General features: G+C 37.8%; 4 protein-coding genes across 4 annotated transcripts; 1 reads left to right on the forward strand and 3 right to left on the reverse strand.

Moving 5' to 3' along the window:
- On the reverse strand, positions 1-3,662 carry LOC137870120 (deoxyribonuclease-2-alpha-like). The gene is given in 8 exon segments (XM_068707127.1): positions 1-933; positions 1,258-1,449; positions 1,519-1,565; positions 1,567-1,669; positions 1,771-1,852; positions 1,940-2,102; positions 2,214-2,311; positions 3,573-3,662. Coding segments are annotated over 8 exon segments (1,032 nt in total). The 5' UTR covers positions 3,585-3,662; the 3' UTR covers positions 1-598.
- A 1,468-nt stretch (positions 3,663-5,130) lies between these two features.
- Positions 5,131-10,234, reverse strand: LOC137870317 (deoxyribonuclease-2-beta-like). Its single transcript, XM_068707427.1, has 6 exons — positions 10,091-10,234; positions 9,720-9,894; positions 8,719-8,797; positions 8,219-8,380; positions 6,940-7,137; positions 5,131-6,256 (listed from the first exon to the last, which is right to left on the reverse strand). Exons 1-6 carry the CDS (start codon positions 10,192-10,194, stop codon positions 5,922-5,924), a joined length of 1,053 nt encoding a protein of 350 aa, XP_068563528.1. The 5' UTR covers positions 10,195-10,234; the 3' UTR covers positions 5,131-5,921.
- A 1,486-nt stretch (positions 10,235-11,720) lies between these two features.
- Positions 11,721-15,429, forward strand: uox (urate oxidase). The gene is made up of 8 exons (XM_068707428.1): positions 11,721-11,826; positions 12,518-12,730; positions 13,853-13,969; positions 14,196-14,274; positions 14,492-14,678; positions 14,769-14,892; positions 15,023-15,106; positions 15,186-15,429. The coding sequence occupies exons 1-8, from the start codon at positions 11,806-11,808 to the stop codon at positions 15,258-15,260; spliced, it is 900 nt and encodes a 299-aa protein (XP_068563529.1). The 5' UTR covers positions 11,721-11,805; the 3' UTR covers positions 15,261-15,429.
- A 69-nt stretch (positions 15,430-15,498) lies between these two features.
- samd13 (sterile alpha motif domain containing 13) lies at positions 15,499-18,334 on the reverse strand. Its single transcript, XM_068707429.1, has 5 exons — positions 18,152-18,334; positions 17,650-17,774; positions 16,711-16,753; positions 16,486-16,597; positions 15,499-16,410 (listed from the first exon to the last, which is right to left on the reverse strand). The coding sequence occupies exons 2-5, from the start codon at positions 17,675-17,677 to the stop codon at positions 16,267-16,269; spliced, it is 327 nt and encodes a 108-aa protein (XP_068563530.1). The 5' UTR covers positions 17,678-17,774; positions 18,152-18,334; the 3' UTR covers positions 15,499-16,266.
- Positions 18,335-18,745: the final 411 nt, after the last annotated feature.

The raw sequence follows: 18,745 nt of genomic DNA on the forward strand, positions 1-18,745 counted from the left end.
TTCCATTGCCGTCATTTGATCGATTTATTTTCACTTAACAACAAACTTAACAAACACATAATAAGTCTAACATGAGGTCAAAGACTGTGCTGATGCCCTGTTCTACATGAAGGAAACAACCCGAGACTCAGTCCCACCCTCCCTCTTATCACAGCTGGTCCTCTTCTGATTAATAACAATAGTTCCCAAAGAAAAAATAATTCAGAATAGAAATTTAACAAGTCAAAGGAATGTATTCAGATCACACAAATCTATTAGCAAATTCAGAAAATATGATTTGCAATCAAAACAAAAAATATGGCTCTCACATTCTGCTTCTCAAACCAGCACACAATGCACACTTTAATGTGTAAAATCAAGGGTTTTTACTATTTCCTCTGACTTCTTTGAGAGATTATTTTTTTTTATCAGAATGGGTGTATTAATCTATCTTTCAGGGGGAAAAAAGAAAGCCAACTGTCATTTCTATTTATTTGTAAAAATGGTCTGGGAGCTTGAGCTGGTGCGCTTTGCGGTGACGTTTTGGTGGTGCACGTTTCCTTTTGTTTACATTTGAATGAAACATTTTGAGCACATTGTGATTATGTGGAGGTGCAAGTTAACATGGTTCATACAAATTGATTATGGATCTGAAAGCCCTCGCAACTGCATCATTTTCAGTGCATATTGCTCCTCCACCTCTTTTCATCTGACTCTTTTCCCTGTTCATATCAGCTATGCAGGTGCAGCCACCATGAGTAGTCACACACCACTTGGAGTGATCTACAGTATCACTAAAGAGCTTCCTCTTCAGGATCTTTACTTCCTTCACATTGTACACATGATGAGGGATGCTGGAGCTGCAGTTAGAAGACAGAGGGCTACGCATCTTTCCCCAGCTCTTGACATACAGATTCTGCTCCAAATAGTTCACAATAAGGCCAGAGTAAAGATCTGCAAAAGTTTTGAAAACAAAACAAAACGCAATACTGTTATCTTTGAAAATTAAGAGTAACCCCTGTACATACAGATCATGGGGATAACATTTTAGAAATACATGTCATACATACATAAGAGAAATACAGCTGCAAACAAAAGGTTATATGGTATTGTTTTGTTGTTTTCAATAGACAACAGGACAGACAGTCTGTCACTCTAAGAATAATTGTAAATATGTTTCTAAATTTGCTTTGTAAAAAAGTCATCGGGCTTATCATCAACCTAATGTGAAATTCTAACACTTGAATCCTGATTGATTGATTAACTGCAACCACTCACCATCCCCAAAACGTGTGTATTTAGCAAAGCTGGAGAATTTACGTCCGTTCATTGAAGTCAGCATCTTCACACGAAACCAGGGTTTCTTCTTTGGGTAACAGCTTCGCTGTGCGACACATGTTAGCTCATTGTGGAAGGTTGTCGGGATGTCAGAGTCATATGAATAAGCATGGATGTATTGGAGCTGCAATCCTGAGAGTTCAAATTGAAGTTATTCTTTTTGACAAATAACTTTCATAAATGTAACCGGCATTAACCTACCTATTTCTTTGAATTCGTCATAGGAGTAAGTCACACACATAAAAGTAAACGTTCCCACTGTCTGGCCAGAAGTCTTTGCTGCGATATTTTGGAAATTTTGGTGTACTGTGTGAAAGCCAAACTCCTGTTTGTTTGTCCAACATCACAACTCCTTTAGGACATAGAACAGAAGAAAACAACAGAAGCAGAGCTTTGTTACATAATGATATATTTGACTTTGAACTTAATAAAGTGGAAAATGGCTGCACCCACCTTTACTGTGGCCAAAGGATGCAGGAGCTTTATATGGATCTGGAGGTTGATCATTATAGAGCATGTATCCATAACCTTCACTCTACAACAAAATAACAGCAAACTGAATCCGTGTGCAGATTGAACTCTGTGCTGTCCAAAAGAGACACATGTCCTTTAATTACATTACCTTTATGTTGTAGAAATCAAGAAGAGGTTTCAGGGTGTTTGCCAGAGTACCAGAGTCACTGTCGATTGCTTTTTTGCTGACTTTCCATCCGTTGGTGCTCTCATCCATGTACAGATACGACAAACCGCAACCATTCATAGTGAGCAATTTGTATAAAATATATCTAATGATACAGAGATAAATATATTCACATCATTCATATCAAATATTCAGCTGACACTGAGAATAGATGAGGTGAAAATATGAATTGCCAAATTTCAAAATGTCTACCAACCAGTCCACCACATTTCCGTTGTCATCCTTGCATTTCACATCTGAATCACACCCTTGAAAAAGGATCCCAACACTGAAGACCAACTCCATCAATGTTCGCTGAAACAATCAAATATAATCATGACAATTACAAGGACAAGAGTCTTATTTTCTTAGATTAATCACCCGTTGATTGCGTTCAATATCAGTGTCAAGAAATTTACAATTTTCTGGAATTTATTTTGGACAAATGGTCGACAAAAACATCCTCAGCTTAATTAGAGTATGATGAACTAAAAATGGCACAAAGTCTTGTGGAACTTAAAGTTGATGATATAAATAAATATCCCAAGCTTTCAACTTTGCATCCTTGAGCCGAGACAGCGGTAACAATGTCACCCGTCATGATTTAACAAAAAATTCAATACTGAGGTCACATAATGAAAATGTAATCAACTCCATGTCAATAGAACAAACTCCGATTGCTGATGAAGGCTGTGAAGTGTGGCTGAAAGTTCCAGAATTAGCTAGTAATTGGACCTTGAGTTGAGATTTATATTGTTAAACTACTCTTCCTAAAGTCACAAATGAACTTTCATGCTCAAAGACTTTAATACATAGCAATTTGGCATAACTGGTTTACACTCTTTACACACTCAGAAAATTACACAACTGTAACACAGATGATGATTATAGTGTCAGTAACGTGTTGGGCAACCCAAAGTTCACAGGACAACCTCAAAGCTTCCTGTCATAAATTCACAAGTCTCTGAACTCTCCAGGAGGGAACATCATTCTTCAAAAAATAGTCCTCATTTGATGTTTTGATGATAGTGGTGATAGATAGAGATTTAGGATGTATCTGTATAACTGATCTTTTTTATTGGAGAATTGTAACTGACACCACCATCAGGGATTATGATATACAGTACTGTATTACAATTCATTTCAAGGCTCTTCTAAGAATTTCACCCGTGGTTTTGGAGGGAAGTTGGTGAGTTATCAGATATAAGAGTTCTGCATTTCAATAAACAAACTTCCCGGACCTTGTAGATTAAATCACTCCAGTAGTGCAACACAACTAGTTCCATTTTCACAAGTATTAACAGGTTAAAACAACAGTTAACATTGTAATTATGGGCTCCTCTGAGTAAACATCCTTTCACTGGAACAAAATGTAAATACAGTAATTTGATTATTTCCATTTTCTGTGCACATCTAGATCAATATACTCAGAGGGAAATATAGTAATAAACTTTTAATTCCACTGACTAGTTATTTTGACATTTCTTAGAATACATCTGAAACACCTGAAGCTCATCCTGTGGTTTTCTTTATCTTAAATTTTGACCATTATTTTTTTTAGCATCATTTTACTTACGTATCTAGCCATTGCGATCTCTCTTCAGAGTCAACTGTGCTTTTGTTTTACAAAGCTGCGTTTGTGATATCTCACTCACGGAGCTGACACCCACATCTCTCATATTTAATTTACTTCCTTGTTCCTCTTTCAGACAATTGATTTTGTGACTCACCCCAATAACCAGTTTGACATGACTATGACAAGAGTAAGATACTCTTCAGACTGAGCACTTGTATCACAGCTCAAGTATAAAGCTTTTGATAGAAATTCTACATCCACAAATAATGAATTACTGTATGGTTGTATTCCTAAAATTAAAGTATGAATACTTTTTAAGGATTCAAGAAACAGTTTAGAATAGTCATTATAAAAAGGAAATGTGGATTAACAAATAGATGGACACAATCTGAATTACTGCATCCATCTGGCACTTCCAGGGCATTACAACGGATAAAAGTATAGTTCCTCACAAAAATTAGGACCTGAAAACAACTAACAGAGGAAGTAAAAAGTACAGTGCTAAAAAGGTTTTTAACATGAAGAACAGGTTGGTTCCCTTTGTCTCTGCTGGTCAAACTGGTCCCACAATGAAAATTAAGATTGTTTCTTAGAGAACAACACACAACAGTACAATTATTTTTGATGAGGTATCCATTATCAGGAATTAATGCCCGACGTGGAGACGAGAACCATCCGATGTGCAGTAACTGTTGATAACAAACTTGATGTTATTGCTTGTTGTTGGATGGTACTGGCGGCCTTTTGCAACTGCAGGAACCCTCTAAGGCACTCAACCACACAGCTGATTGCGTTTTGCAAAACACTGTATGACTTTGATGCCTCCATGGGTCAGGGAAACAATGGACATTACCTTCAGGGACTACAATTTCGTACGAATCATAAGGAGCGTGAAACAGTTGGATACTGTGAAGGACAGCCACCGGTGCTGCCACACAATGAGACATGGTGGGAACAGAACAGAGCTAGTGAGAAAGGTAAGGTCAGCTTCTCAGGCAGAGTTGAGACCAGAGTTGAGAAATTTGAATCTCCTCCATTTTGAGTTAAACATTGAGTATGAAAATTGGTGCTGAACCAGGAACCAACAGATGAAAAGTATAAAAATCAAAAGCTGAGGGGTGGTTTGGATGATTCCACGTTGTTACATGTGCAGTTTCTCTTGTATCAGTGTCTTTGAACAAGACAGAATAAGGCTGATGTCTTTATATGTTAAGAATATGATAATGAAATGAGTTGACGAGTATTGAAAACATCTTAACCCTGTGGCAGAATTATTGGTTTGTTTAAGGGAAATAAAAATGTAGGACAAAATAATAGGCTAAATGTAAAGAGCAGTGTTGGTATGATCACTATCTAATGGTTCACAGAGAAAATACTACAAGTACAGTGTGATTCAATAAGTCTAACCACAAGGAGACACTGTTTACCCAAAACAGTGGATAGTTAAGTTATTCACCAAGTGCGTCTTCCTGACAAGGTAACTACATAGACATAGTGATGGTAAATGCATTCACAGTCTCCACCTGCGTATAATATAAAAATGCAATAGATACACATATTGTTATTAGAAATTACTTTAATTCATTCAGGAAAGTTAAGCAACTACTTTCTATACAGAAAGGGCCCACTCACACTTATGCTGACACACACCAGTACAACCACAGTCTGATTTGCAGCTGGCTACTGGGCAAGGTCCACTGGAGAAGTTGGGGAATTAAAATACCTGTTCAAGGGAAAGCCTGAGGTGGGAATATCGGAGGGGTTGCTCTTTCACTTTCCCCACCCAGATTTAACCCATTTTCTTCAGGCCAACATTGTCCTTGATCTATTTATTTTGAACATATTAAGAATTAGCAGTATTTAATCTAGATTTACTTTAAATTCCTCAGAAAACATAAAAAGTAAAGAAATAAAGATTCTTACTTAAACACAGGCAAGTTAAGTGATGGAAATTAATTCTATTTTTTATTTGAAAGCGAGACAGTAATGGCACAGGAACACTATGTTTTTGCACATCATAAAGCCTGTAACTTGTAACTTTGTCAGCAGATTATCAAATATCTGTTGTTATCATCCTCAAAACCGCATACAATTAAAGACTATATCAGCATTTTTCATATGTACTGGAAATGCAGAAACACAAGCCAAGTTATTTCAAACACTTGTTGTCGCTGTTTTTTCCTAAAATTGCTGGCATAATTAGAAACCTGTGTGGTCTGATGGTTACATGCCAGTTGCTTTAACCCTAACAGGGTCCACCTCCACGTTTAGTCTCATAAATCTGAAACAGATTCAAATCATACCATGAGAGACTAATCCAGTCCTAATCATCTTATTTTCCTCTCTCGTTCAACAGCCGATGTACCAGTCCACAATCTGTCTGAAGGCCTTGTAAATTATGGGGTTGAAGGTGCAGACCAGCCCCCCACCACGCCACAGTTGGGCCCTCTCTCTGTTCAGATCCCCCAGGCAGGTCACTTGGTCCTCGTAGGCCTGCGACACACACCACTTTGAGTGGTCGTTGTGAGACTGGAACGGGACTGATCCGGGGTGCCGAATCCTCTTGATGTTCATAGCGTGTTTGGGCAAGGAGCAGTTGGAGGGAAGCTCGTGACCTTGTCTCTGCCAGGACTCCACCAGCAGATCGGCATCCAGAGCCTGAGCCACCCAGCCTGTGTAGATGTCTGAATGAATGCCAGTCGGGTGGTTAGATCAGTTGCATTATGATAAAAAAAAAGCATATAGAAAAATATAGGTATAGTAATAGATAGAGTTTTATGTTATCTATGTTGCATTTGCTTTATCTTTTTTCTATGAAACACAAATGCAAACTTCTTGGAGAAAATTAGAAATCCTTTTTAGAATTGACCTTTAAACATAAAGTCAGTCTGGGGATTAATATTCTAAATAAGCGATTATGTTTTACAGCACAAATATAACCTTCATGCTGATTTATTAGTTTTTTCTTTTGAAATACAAGTACAAACAGTGGGCTCTAAAAATCCTTCAAATGAAAAAAGAGGAGGAAAAAGTACTGATCACAACTGTCCACGCTAAGGCCATACAATGTAACACATGTTATAACTCATTGTAGGGGGCCACAGGACAGTAATGTTGGGTGCAGAGAGTACTTTTGAAATCCTTGGGCGTGGTGTGTTTATCTGAGATAGTGTGTCTGCACCTGATAATGAGTGACAGTGGCAGACAAGTGAAGTGTGCAAACAAGACAGTGGCAGACAGAAGTTTTGTTGTGAGATTTTCTGTGGATTAAAAGCGCCAAAAATACCATAAAAAGTGCAATACATTTATATATGCTTTTCTTTGTACAGCAATACAAATGACCAACAGTACACAAGGCAAATCTTACCATCCACAAAGCTCTCAGATTTGACGAAACTGACAAACTTGTCCCCTTGCAGGGAGAAAAGCTGCTCCACTCTCTTATCTGAGGCCAGAGGTGGTTTGGACCCCTTGCATAACATGGCCAGCTGTGGCAGGTCGGCCATGAATGCAGCAGGTACAGAGCAGTTATAGAAGCGTGGGTAAAGGTACACCATCTGCTTTGCTGGAGAGGGAGGAGAGTGCATCACAAAGAAGAGAGGTGGTGTATGTTAGAAAACTAAAGGGTGTACTATAAGCACTTTTTAAAATGCTTACATTCCATCTTGAACTGAATTATTGTGTTGCTGATATACAATATCAAACCAATATAAACTTCAATACATTCTGGTTGTACCCTATGTCTACAATCTCTGAAATATGGATGTTTTTCAATGAGAACACAGCCACATAAACCTTTTCTCTTTTCTATTTTTATTAATTTTTTTAATTAGTCATGTGTTTTCTTGTTTATTTAAATGCTTTGTATTCCAGATTTTCCGTTAGTAATTCCAAAATGTAGTGGGCTCACTTAAAGTAACCTTCAGGGGTCGGTATCATTGATAAAGTAAATTTTGTCAATGAGAATTAATTACATTTTTTCGTCTTGCAGTGAGTTTGATAGCATGTAAGTTAATGGATTTCCCAACATGTGGACATGGTTCTTTAAGAAGCTGCTAGCCATTAAAATGTGTCTTTTGTTTGTAAAACGTGAAGATATTGACTCATCTCACATACACAGATATATATCACAATACAAAAGAAAGGGTGACACAGTGAACATTTATCAACGGCAATGTTCACAATGCTTCCATGTCTCTCATTGCTTTGCCATTTTAAAACTCTGGAAAACTCATTTAAAGACCCCCACCAGACATATTTTATGAAAAATCAGGAATTTATGAATTTCAAATGTTTAACTGCTGGATTCAAGATGTCTCCTACTTTACTGTCTATTGTCAGTATGCTTGAGGTTTCAAGTTTCTGCACTTAAGTTGAATAAGTTGCATATTTTGACAACAATATTTGAGTGGAGCGGGATTTAAAAACATTTTTTATACTTATTATGGGAGAGTAGACCCTCAAAACATCATTGGACAAACCCTTTGCAAGTTATTTAGAGTCATATCTGTATATGTATAAAAGGCACTGACATTAGTCCAGATCATTGACTGTGTAAACGTTAGAGAATAGAGAATTTTGTAAGTGTGGGATGTGTTCAGAGCTGGAGTAAATCAGGCCTTGTTGCTTCATGAGCGTTCACTCACCTATACGGAGGAACTGGTCATAGTGGTAGGTCACGCAGAGAGCAGTCTGGCCATTGACTTTTCCGGAGGAGGGGTAGAGGTAGCCTCTTTCAGGGAATGACGGGAAATGGGGAATGCTGTGCGAAAGCCAGAAACCTTGAGAGCGGTCAAAGAGCAGTACCCCTGCAAGATGCAGACAAACAACACTCAATGCCCGTACAATGTCTCACATATCCATGTAACATGCAAACATCAAAGTCATGGCAGGGCAGTCATTGATCTAGAGTCAACAGCATTTATCAGCCGGATGCTCTTTGCCCGTTTTCTCCCCCTGACACCAAAAAAACATATTGATCTGTTCTTTTTTGCACAATCATAGCATTGCAAAGCTTGAATAGCAATGTGGAAATACATGTCATTGATGATCATACACAGGTCCCACAGGTATTGAGTGTTATCTTGTCATACAGTCAAAATCAAATCAAAACAAAATGAAAAAAACTTTTCATTAAGTGCTGTACCTTTAGTGTGTCCATATCCTTGAATGTATTCCAAGATCGGTGGTCCATCATTGTAGAGTGCATACACTGAACTGTTAGACTGAGGGAAATACTTGTTTTATGCATACAGAATATGGAGAGGATTTGGGGATGTGCTTTTTCAAGTTACTTTGTATATACAGCCCCTGTAGATTGATAAAAGGGATAGTTCGACTCGATTTGGAAAACATATTTAGCTTTCTTGTCAAGAGTTATTCTCTCAGTACAGTAACTGTACAGTAAATATAAGGCAACTGCTAGCAAAGTTAGCTTATCTTAGCGCAGTAAATATGGCGCTACAGCCCAGTCTGCAATTGGTTAGCTTAGCTTAGCATAAAGACTGGAAACGGGGAAACAGCTAGTTTGTCTCTGACCAAAAATTGTAATTCTTGTTACTTTCTGCTGGTTGTTTGGCAACCTAATGACTTGTCTTCTTCTTTTTTTTGTACAGGTGAAACCAAAGATATAACATATAAATTAGTGAGCTTTAGAGGTCCTAGTAGGTGTATTTTGCTACATTTGAACAGAGCCAGTTTAGCTATTTCCAGTCTTTATGCTAAGCTAAGCTAAGCAGCTGCTGACAGGGCTATAGCTTCATATTTAGCCTATACAGATATGAGAGGAAAATCAATCTCCTCATACTCTCAGCAAGAAAGTGAAAAAACATATTTCCAAAAATGTCTAACTATTGATTTATCAGAAGTAACATTTTTCTTTTTTTCTTTTCAGTTTTTCTTAATTTTGTCTTGATTACTTTTCTGATGCTGCACAGAGACTGATTTCCAAACACTATAATGCACAAGGAAGGACTGTGTTATTTACTTCATTTGGCTGAGGAAGTTGTTTAATGTAGAGCTTCAGTTCAGTTCCCCAAAGGAAATAAAAGAGTGTCTACTCAGCAAGCTAATGGGCTCTGTCTCTATATTTCTATAGACAGGAATTATTGTATAAAACCTTCTTGAAGAACTGTTACATTATCTTACCTTGTAGCCCCTTCTGTTGTAAAGCTGGTTCAATGTGTTCCCTATGGCTCCTTGACTGGTGTTAACCATGAATTTACTCAGCTGCCAGCTCCCGACCGAGGAGTCCAGATACATGTAGTCCACCCCACTGCCGACCTCGCCAATCTTATACCTGGGCAGTTTGTAGATGATAAACCTGCAGTGGAAGGAGATACTTTTTGGGGGGTTGTAAATTTACATAAGAAAACATCTTGGGAAAAAAAGTAAGAACAACTGAAAAGATTTCATATTGATAACAAAATCTGCTTACCCTCTAAAAGACACAGGACATTTCAAGCACCATAACTAAAAACTTTGTTGTATAACTGCTGCAATGTATTATATCAACTCACCAATCAACAGGCTCACCAGCTTCATTCTTACAGGAAATGTCAGTACTACACACTGTGCAACACAAAAACATGATGCTAATCTGTAAGCATAGATGTGTGGCCATACTGAACGACTCCTGCAGGCAAAATGAATAAAAAAGGGAATTTACAAACTTCTGTTGGGTTGAGTGCTTCATGATTGAGTAACTTTGAAAGTGAAAAGTACAGCTGCCTGTAAATGCAAAAAAGGAAGTAATACAATCTGATCATATGACAGGGGATGTTTAAGGGCAAGCAAATTTATAGGAGCGATATTAAATTAAATGTTTGGAGGCTTTCACAGGTTCTTAATCTCTGTAAATACCCTGAGTCTACTTACTGTACCTCTACTTATCCAATGACAGTTTTGGTCTTTTCCCTCATTGTTCTACACATTCAAAGTGTGGCGCATGTTCACACCTGGGAGCTTCTCAGTGCAACCAGTCATCTTTTATTAGCGATGGGGCCGCTGATCACTTAACTGGAAACCACCTGATCAAAGGACGGTTTCACCTCGTAAGAAAGAAGTGAAATAAAACACTTTCATTTAACTTTGCATTATAATTTTTGTCTGAGGCATCGCTTGAGGCACACATTTAACATAATTAAGCAAGTTACTAAAACTTAAGTTGTGCAGCTACCCTGATTATCTGTAGTTCTACATCACTTCAAAATAAGAAAACCACCAGTGAATAGTAAAACATGTCAGTCAACAGTCAAACGGTACATTATTGACATGTAGGTCATACAAGAGATAACACATTAAACACATGTTAAGGTAAGATAATATAATAAAGGTTTTATAGATGAATGTATTAGAATAAAATCCAGTCATACTACAATATGACGAGGGATCAAAAGAAAAAGTAAAAAAAAAAAATCATGACACACTGTCGCTTCCCCCATACAAACAAGCCCGTTGACTTTATGGCTGCATGTCCAGAACACATATAATTAAATCTTATAATTATCTATTTTTTTTTTAAAATCTGCTACCACTTCTAGCATTAACCAACACGCACTGAGTTCATACCAAAACATGTAATATCATTTTTGAGATACATTCATTCCTCTTTTCATACTAAATTTAAGCTGTGGTCACAGGTAAATATTCAAAGATAAAAGAGGCCTTATATAATATTAAGAGCATTAATATAGCATCAAACAATATACTGTGTAAATATATAGTGTAGTAATGGCTACCTGTATATAAAAAGAAAGTACTTCCTCAAGTATGCTTAATCATATTTACAATATCTTTTTAAACATATCATGAATCCTATCTAAGTAACATGCTGCATTTATTAAGTGGCGAGTATTCATGACTGTGCAGGGTGTGTCAGCTATTCAGTCTCAAATGTAACCTTACTTAAACTATGAGAAAGCAGAGTGGAGGGTTCAGTGAAACAATAAAACACAACAAATATATCTGTGTTTATTTATTGCTCAGACATGTACTTTGGGTTCTCTCTTCAATCCTGCATGTGCTTGTAATAAAGAAAGAGTGTGTGTGTTAGCATGTTCATTTACATTAGTAATCATACATACAGGTATAACAGGTAAAATGGGTTCACCTTTACCTAACAAGATCTCCAATAGCACCACCCTCTCTACAAAATCCTCCTCCATTGGGAGAGACACCATGTGCTGGAGGAACTGAAGACAGATAGACAGGAGGTAAAGGAAAGGAAGATACCATGGAAGCGGCTTCAGATCAGGTAACTAATCATTATGTAATACGTAACGAATAGTTTTCTTTAATTTACCCAATTTCCTTAAATAATTCGGCAATGGAGTTTCTCATTCTTGGGGGTCAACGACCACAGGGCCAACCGAACAAACCAGTGTTGTTTCATAAAAATAAATAACCATGTCTAAATCATTAATTATTGTCAAAAAGTAAAATGTTTCTGTCAATGCAGAATGATTGATTTTATGATTTCCAATTTCATATTCATCACAGTTCCTCTAAATAAATCTAACATAGTAAATTTGGATATTTCCTGTTTTTTCCTGCTCATTCATGCAAATGACAGATGTACATCTACAGCTTTTTTTAAATATATTTTACAAACTTATCTGAGATTAATGTTAGTACTCGTAGAAAAATCAGCAAACTGTTGAAGTTAAACACATTAGATGTATCTGTTAAAGGCAACAGATAAATGAGTGAAAGTGCAGAACAAATATCCAAGGTCTCATGCACACAGGTGACACAGACTGCAAGCTGACCAAAGACCAAACTTTAAAGGAAAGGAGAAAACGACAATGCAATACATACATCAAATTAAGTCAACGTAAAGTTTAAAATACCAGTAAAAAAAACACTTATGGCACAAAACACCCGTTTACATCACTGGAAACTGCTGAAGTGCAACATGTCAGTAATGCGTTCCTTTGTGTGCGCAGAAGGTGGAGTTTGTGCGAACAGGCTACGGCAAGAACACAGTGAAGGTGCTGGTCATCAGGAGAGAGGGCAGCCACCACTACATCATCGAGCTGAAAACCGACGTGGAGCTCACACTCAAATCACGCAAGGATTATATAACTGGAGACAACTCAGACATCATCCCCACCGACACCATCAAGAACACCGTCCATGCCCTGGCCAAGATCAAGGGGGTAGCCAGCCTCTCTACACTACACACGTCTACTTTCTACTGATCACAACACTTTTATCAATCCATTGACAACAATGTCTATCTACAGAAAGTAATGGAGGGCAGTTTGGACCAAAAGGGTAACTGTGTTAAAGACATGACTGTCGAATCTGCAAGTGATCACGTTTTAAGGAATCGTATGAGACTGTGTTGTTATGAACATATTTTTCTGTCAGGATTTTGTTGCAAATTTATTCAAAAGGAACTTGATTCAGGATGTAATGCAAAAGAGTTAGGAAGAGGGTTAGATTAAACCCATGATTGAGGATTTGGAATTTTATATACACAATATCTCAATAGGCTTTACTGGCCAAGTCTAAGTTCTCAGACAAGAGAAGGTAAAATATCTTAGCAGGGTACCTTCACTAAGGAACATTTAGGACTATTACAGTAGATTGGAATCCAGTGTAGAACGAACACAACTGTAGTTATATAGTCAAATGTTCAGAGCCATTCAGAATGAGTGCGGCAGTGTTTTGAACAAGCTGGAGCATTTAAACTAGTGAGAAGGATATTACAGTAGTCAAGTAGTATCATGCTAAGTTGAACATTGTATAATTGAGGAGTTATTGAAATTAAGTTGGAAATAATTGAGGCACACTCTTTGTTTCACAGGGCCTAAGATTGGCATATTGTCTTTTTTATATTCGGGTGAAGAAAGTTCATTGTCTTTCAGCTTTTAACAACTAGATGCAGCCACATAGAGGTCTATGGTGAAAGTAGATTAAACAGCATTCATGTAAAACATACAGAACTTGGACATTCCCTTATTGCACCTTTCAAAGGTTAATTTCTATATACTAAATTAATTTCATGAACATTTTGAATTTCAATTTGTTAACCTTTGTTAAACTGGGAGACTCCTACTGTGGTCATTCTTTCACCTCACTATATTGACACTAAGGGACCCCTGGCAACCTGCAGCACAAACACACAGTGATCAAATAAAATCCTGTTGAAATGTTTTTGTCTAGTTAGGACTTTGTTTTCTTCGGCACTTTCTTTATGTTCCCATTATTTTATGAGCAATTTTTTTTTATAGTTTTACTTACAGTCTGTCACTCTGCTATGCTCATCTGTTCAGGTAAAGACCATCGAGCAGTTTTCTCTGGATATCTGTCTGCATTTCCTGACCTCTTTCAACCATGTGCTGAGGGTCAACGTTCACATAGAGGAGGCCCCATGGAGACGGTTGGAGAAGGTAAAACACAGGGTTCAGTGATCAGTCCTTCATACAAGAGTCTGCAGATATTTTTCTTGTCAAAATGGGAAAAGCACAATTGGAACAAATAATACACACATGCTTTTCCTGACATGTCAAAACATCTGCCACGTGTTACCTTCAAAAAGCTATTTAAGCAACACCATGAATACATTTAAGCATGATTTTCACCCTTTCTGTTTGTCATTGTCATTTGTTTTCTCAGAATGGGGTGGAGCACGTTCATGCGTTCATCTACAGCCCAGAAGCTTGTCGCTTCTGTGATGCTGAACAGAATCTCAATGGTTAGCACAAACATCAGTGTAGTTAAAAATGTATTTGCTTTTACTTTTTTTTTTTTGAGGTGTTAAAAACTTTTCTTCTGTAGAAACCATGATTGTACTTTAACTAGGTGTTGAGACATAATTTAAGAAAAGCACATACCTGATCTGAGATCTGGTCTGGTGTCCATTTTGTGCTACTGTGAAAATGTTTCCGATATCAGTTTACGCTGTGCTCCAGGCATCCCGGTGGTTCACAGTGGGGTGAAAAACATGACAGTGCTGAAAACCACCCAGTCCGGTTTTGAGGGTTTCCACCGAGACCGCTTCACTACTCTGCAAGAGGCCAAGGACAGGTGTTTCTGCACCTCTGTGTATTCTAGGTGGCGTTATAACAAGTCTCAGGATGTCGACTTTGATGCTGCATGGTAATTAAATCCTAAAAAAATTTGAAAAATCCTAAAAGTGAAATGACATGCCTTCTTCATCTAACGATCATTGCATCACCGTCCTCACAGGAAGTGTGTGAAGGAAACGATTATTGAGAAGTTTGCTGGACCGTACGATTGTGGAGAGTTCTCACCCTCTGTGCAGAAGACCCTTTATGAAACAGAGGTTCTGGTCCTGGATAGAGTTCCTGAGGTAAGTCCACACTTATCAAACCTCCAGGTAAAATCTGTTGTAGTCGCAGCAAGAAAATAAAGCTCAAATTCAACAGTACGTGTACAGACCAAGTTGCCAGCCACATGTCTTCAAGTATTCTGTCTTTTAGGTTGATGAAATCGAGATGGTCATGCCCAACCAGCATTACATCACCATAGACATGACAAAAATGGGCCTCACCAACAAAGATGAAGTAAGTTCTGTTATTACAACTGATCTTTTATGTTTAGTCAACATTGTTTGATTACTGACATGTAATTTCCCCCTGAAAGGTTCTTCTTGCCTTGGATAACCCTTCAGGCAACATCACAGGCACAGTGCGCAGGAAACAGCGAGCCAAGCTGTGAAGGCACCTACACATCCAGGAAATGCTGCTCATGTGGCCTACATATCAAGTTGAATAAACCAATTCATATGAGAGTCAATCTAATATCATGTGAATGAAGTTGTGAGAACAAAAATTACCTTTGAAATATTTTTTCTTGGTCATAAATACGACTACAACTCAAGATTTCCTAAATATGATAAGCTTTTGATGTAAGCAAATAAATTAAATAAACTAATATTGTTCTTTTGTGAGAAAAGAGCACCATTTATTGCAAATCTTTGATTCAGATATTCAAACTCCAGTGTTATGTTGCACATATACATTGGTCATACACACTTCAATACAGTTGTCTTTGCAACAATTCTGAAAGCACCACAGGTAGGAACATAGGAATATATACACTAGGCCTCACGCCTAGATAATGTAGGTGTGCAGGACCAAAGAGGCGTTCGTTTGGCTTCTTGTTTCTGGGAAAACAAAATGCTTCAGTGTTACATGCTAAGGACGTTTCATGGAGCTGCACAGTTTAGAGCATAAAACAGATTTCAGGGAAAAACGGGATGGACCAGAATCATTTCCTGATTGTATCAAAGTCTTCAGGTACAACAACATATACAGTTTTCAACTAAATATCATCTTATAAACAAATACTTTATTTTTTTTAAACCAGCATGGGTTAATTCACTTTGCACACACACGCGCAAACACATGTATGTACACACACTCACAAAAATCCTTCCTGCACAGTATTTGCCCAAAGTTACCGTCTTTCAAATAAAAATACACACAAAATAAAATACATAGAGTATCTCAAGCAGCAAAAATAAGAATGGATGAAAGGGTAAACAGTTGAGGGTGCTCCATGTGCAACCCATTTTTGGAGTCCACGCTTATAAACACATACAGCATTCACATTGTGTTAAGGTGCCACTGTGGCCAGAGGAGTCTTTGTGAAGTGGCAGCTAACCTGGGGTCTCCTGACACGATGATTGTCACTGAGGCGGGTGCTGGGATGGCCTGCGGCGCTATGAGGCGTTGCTCTTGAGGTGTTGAGTTTGCAGCGGCTTCACATGATACTCGTAGATTTTCAGCGCAGGGCCGAGTTTTATCGACAGTCCCGTCAGGACGTCGTTGCGCGTCATTAGCAACAGGGACTTGCCATCGATTTCCTGTCAGGCAGAGAGAGACGTATCAGACTGACATCTTAAGTTTATTTTCATCACGAGCAGGAGGAGAACACCAACCTGATCCTGAAAAGCAGTGGCTTGCTCCTCAAACCCTGTTGCTTTGAAGTAATTGACGACATCGGCGACCCCCCAGTTGGCGGGGTCCGGCAGCTGGCCGTTCTCCACTGGGCTGTGGAGTCACAGTGAATGCATTCATCTTAATGTGCATGCACACTCAGCATGTTTAACACGTTCTTTCAAATCTTTTAATAAACAATGTCTGACACTAATTGGATGTAATACCTTTTGGTGTCAACAGAGCCATTTGCCTTGTCTTCCATGCCAGCTGTAAGAAAAAAAGGAGAATAAATGAATACAATAATAATCATCGAACAAACCGTCATTACAACATGCAGCAACTTCAAATCAATGTTTAATATTCACCACAAAAGTTACTTTCAATAGCGTTAAAAGTATTTTCTCCACAGCTTTTAAAGTACACATGACATTTGGTTTTTCTAAAATGCTCTTCACCTTATTAGCTTTTTCTGGAACTTTTAACAAGTTGTAAACTGTTCAAAGCTACAGAAAAAGCTACTTAAACTCAACTGTGAACTGCTATTGCTTGTTACAATTGTTAATAGACAGTATGACACAGTTTGAGAGTAAAATATTCAAATCAAATTACAATAAATTATTGTTACATTAAATAATTGTTAGCTACAAAACAGGCAATACAACATGTAGCAATGTGAAACACAATTTCCCCACATAACTAACCTAAAATAACTTTTTTTTCCCACGGGTTTTACATAAGAGAGAAATACTGTACACTGTGTATGCAGAAGTTGCTTGCTCCAGCAGTTTGAGTAAAATCTTCAACAACTATAATGTAATTCAAATGTTAAAATTTCACACACATTTACCTGTATTTCAGACTGGCATGTTTAGTATCATTAAAAAAGACATACACTATTTTGGATTTTGAGATGTGAGTTTAAACAGTCCACGATGAAGCTACCAAAGGGTCTGAGGGGTTACTGCTGCATTGGACACATGTTTAAAGCAATTCATCTTGGACTAAAAGCTTCTCAACAACAGGAACTGAGGTTTCTTTAAAACAGAAACTATGCTTTGGATAAACTGCTGGTGACCAAGGAAAGCTTGTGCTTACATTGAGCCAACGCAGATTGAAGTTAAAGCACTGATCGTAGCCATAAACAGGCTAAACGAGTCTCTTACAATCTGTAACGTTGCAGTAATTTTTCATCAGATGTCTTCTCTCGGAGAGCTCAGTCGGTCGGCAGCTCAAACACCATCATTGTTTCTCTTTCTTCGCAGTCTTGGGCATTCACTGGGTGTCCCCACTGCAATGACATTAAATAAGTACAGGTGTTCAAACAGTGAAAAGAAAATGTAGAGCCACAACATAGCTAAAGACCAGAACAAAGCTAACGCTGGCATTGTATCAATAACTGACAGGAGGGATGCACTCACGTTGTTAGCTGGATTTAAAAATAGTAGAATAACGTTATATACAACAAGAAATTGCCTTAACTGACACGTAACGTTACATAAATAAAGTGAAAAGGAGCACTACAGCACAGCACACTAATGAAATAACGTTATGCTAAATGGCGATAGCTGATATTTAATCGCTGCCTCTTCGTATTTGGTATTAAGCTAACAGTGATAGTTAGCTGGGTCTGCTAATACAGAATTTAACGTTACCAGTTAACGTTACCTTATTTTAGGTGATTCCTGCTTGACAACAACAGTGCGTCCAAGCTACACACGTTCGTTGGATAAGAAAAAAGTTTTCTAATCACTGAGATATTTTACTAATAATTGAACGGCGGTATTCATTTGATAGAATCAAGATTTAATCAAGTAAAGGCAACTAGCCCTCTTCATCGGTTTAGCTTCCTTCGCCCACATGACAGCAGAGAATCATGGGAAGTGGAGTTCTTTTCTTTTACAGTTTTAACGCCAGCATCCGTAGTTCAGCATGGTCCAGCACCTGCTAAAGTACAACACTGCAATTACTACACATACAATATTTCTCATTGCATTGAATACCGACAATTTTTGTTATAATAAAAAGAATTTATTATAGTGACATATCCTTTGTTACATAAAATCTGCTACAGCAAAGTATATTCCCCTTGCAAACACAAGTAAATATGGGTGGGAAAAATGTGTCAGCCGTCTAAATGAAGTGAAAAATATCCCACAAACTAAATACAGACACATTTCAGATTATTGATCCCATACTGGCATGTGTGACTAGCTACGAAGAACTCATAAACTGATTTCCTTCAGTCAGGAGTGTTAAGTG

Source organism: Cebidichthys violaceus, unplaced genomic scaffold, assembly GCF_023349555.1.
Source record: "Cebidichthys violaceus isolate CVI_PGR_0920_01 unplaced genomic scaffold, fCebVio1.0.p SCAF_13, whole genome shotgun sequence".
Taxonomy (NCBI): Eukaryota; Metazoa; Chordata; class Actinopteri; order Perciformes; family Stichaeidae; genus Cebidichthys; species Cebidichthys violaceus.

What these genes read in the sequence shown, in the direction of transcription:
- LOC137870317 (XM_068707427.1), bottom strand. Translation starts at nt 10,194, where the DNA reads ATGGCCACACATCTATGCTTACAGATTAGCATCATGTTTTTGTGTTGC. An exon ending in TGACCAGTTCCTCCGTATAG is followed by an intron (nt 7,138 to 8,218) that starts GTGAGTGAACGC and finishes CTCCCTCTCCAG; the next exon opens with CAAAGCAGATGGTGTACCTT. An exon ending in ATCTGAGAGCTTTGTGGATG is followed by an intron (nt 6,257 to 6,939) that starts GTAAGATTTGCC and finishes GCATTCATTCAG; the next exon opens with ACATCTACACAGGCTGGGTG.
- uox (XM_068707428.1), top strand. Translation starts at nt 11,806, where the DNA reads ATGGAAGCGGCTTCAGATCAG. An exon ending in CATGGAGACGGTTGGAGAAG is followed by an intron (nt 13,970 to 14,195) that starts GTAAAACACAGG and finishes TTGTTTTCTCAG; the next exon opens with AATGGGGTGGAGCACGTTCA. An exon ending in TGCTGAACAGAATCTCAATG is followed by an intron (nt 14,275 to 14,491) that starts GTTAGCACAAAC and finishes GCTGTGCTCCAG; the next exon opens with GCATCCCGGTGGTTCACAGT.
- samd13 (XM_068707429.1), bottom strand. Translation starts at nt 17,677, where the DNA reads ATGAAAAATTACTGCAACGTTACAGATT. An exon ending in TTACTGCAACGTTACAGATT is followed by an intron (nt 16,754 to 17,649) that starts GTAAGAGACTCG and finishes TTTTTCTTACAG; the next exon opens with CTGGCATGGAAGACAAGGCA. An exon ending in GGCTCTGTTGACACCAAAAG is followed by an intron (nt 16,598 to 16,710) that starts GTATTACATCCA and finishes GTGACTCCACAG; the next exon opens with CCCAGTGGAGAACGGCCAGC.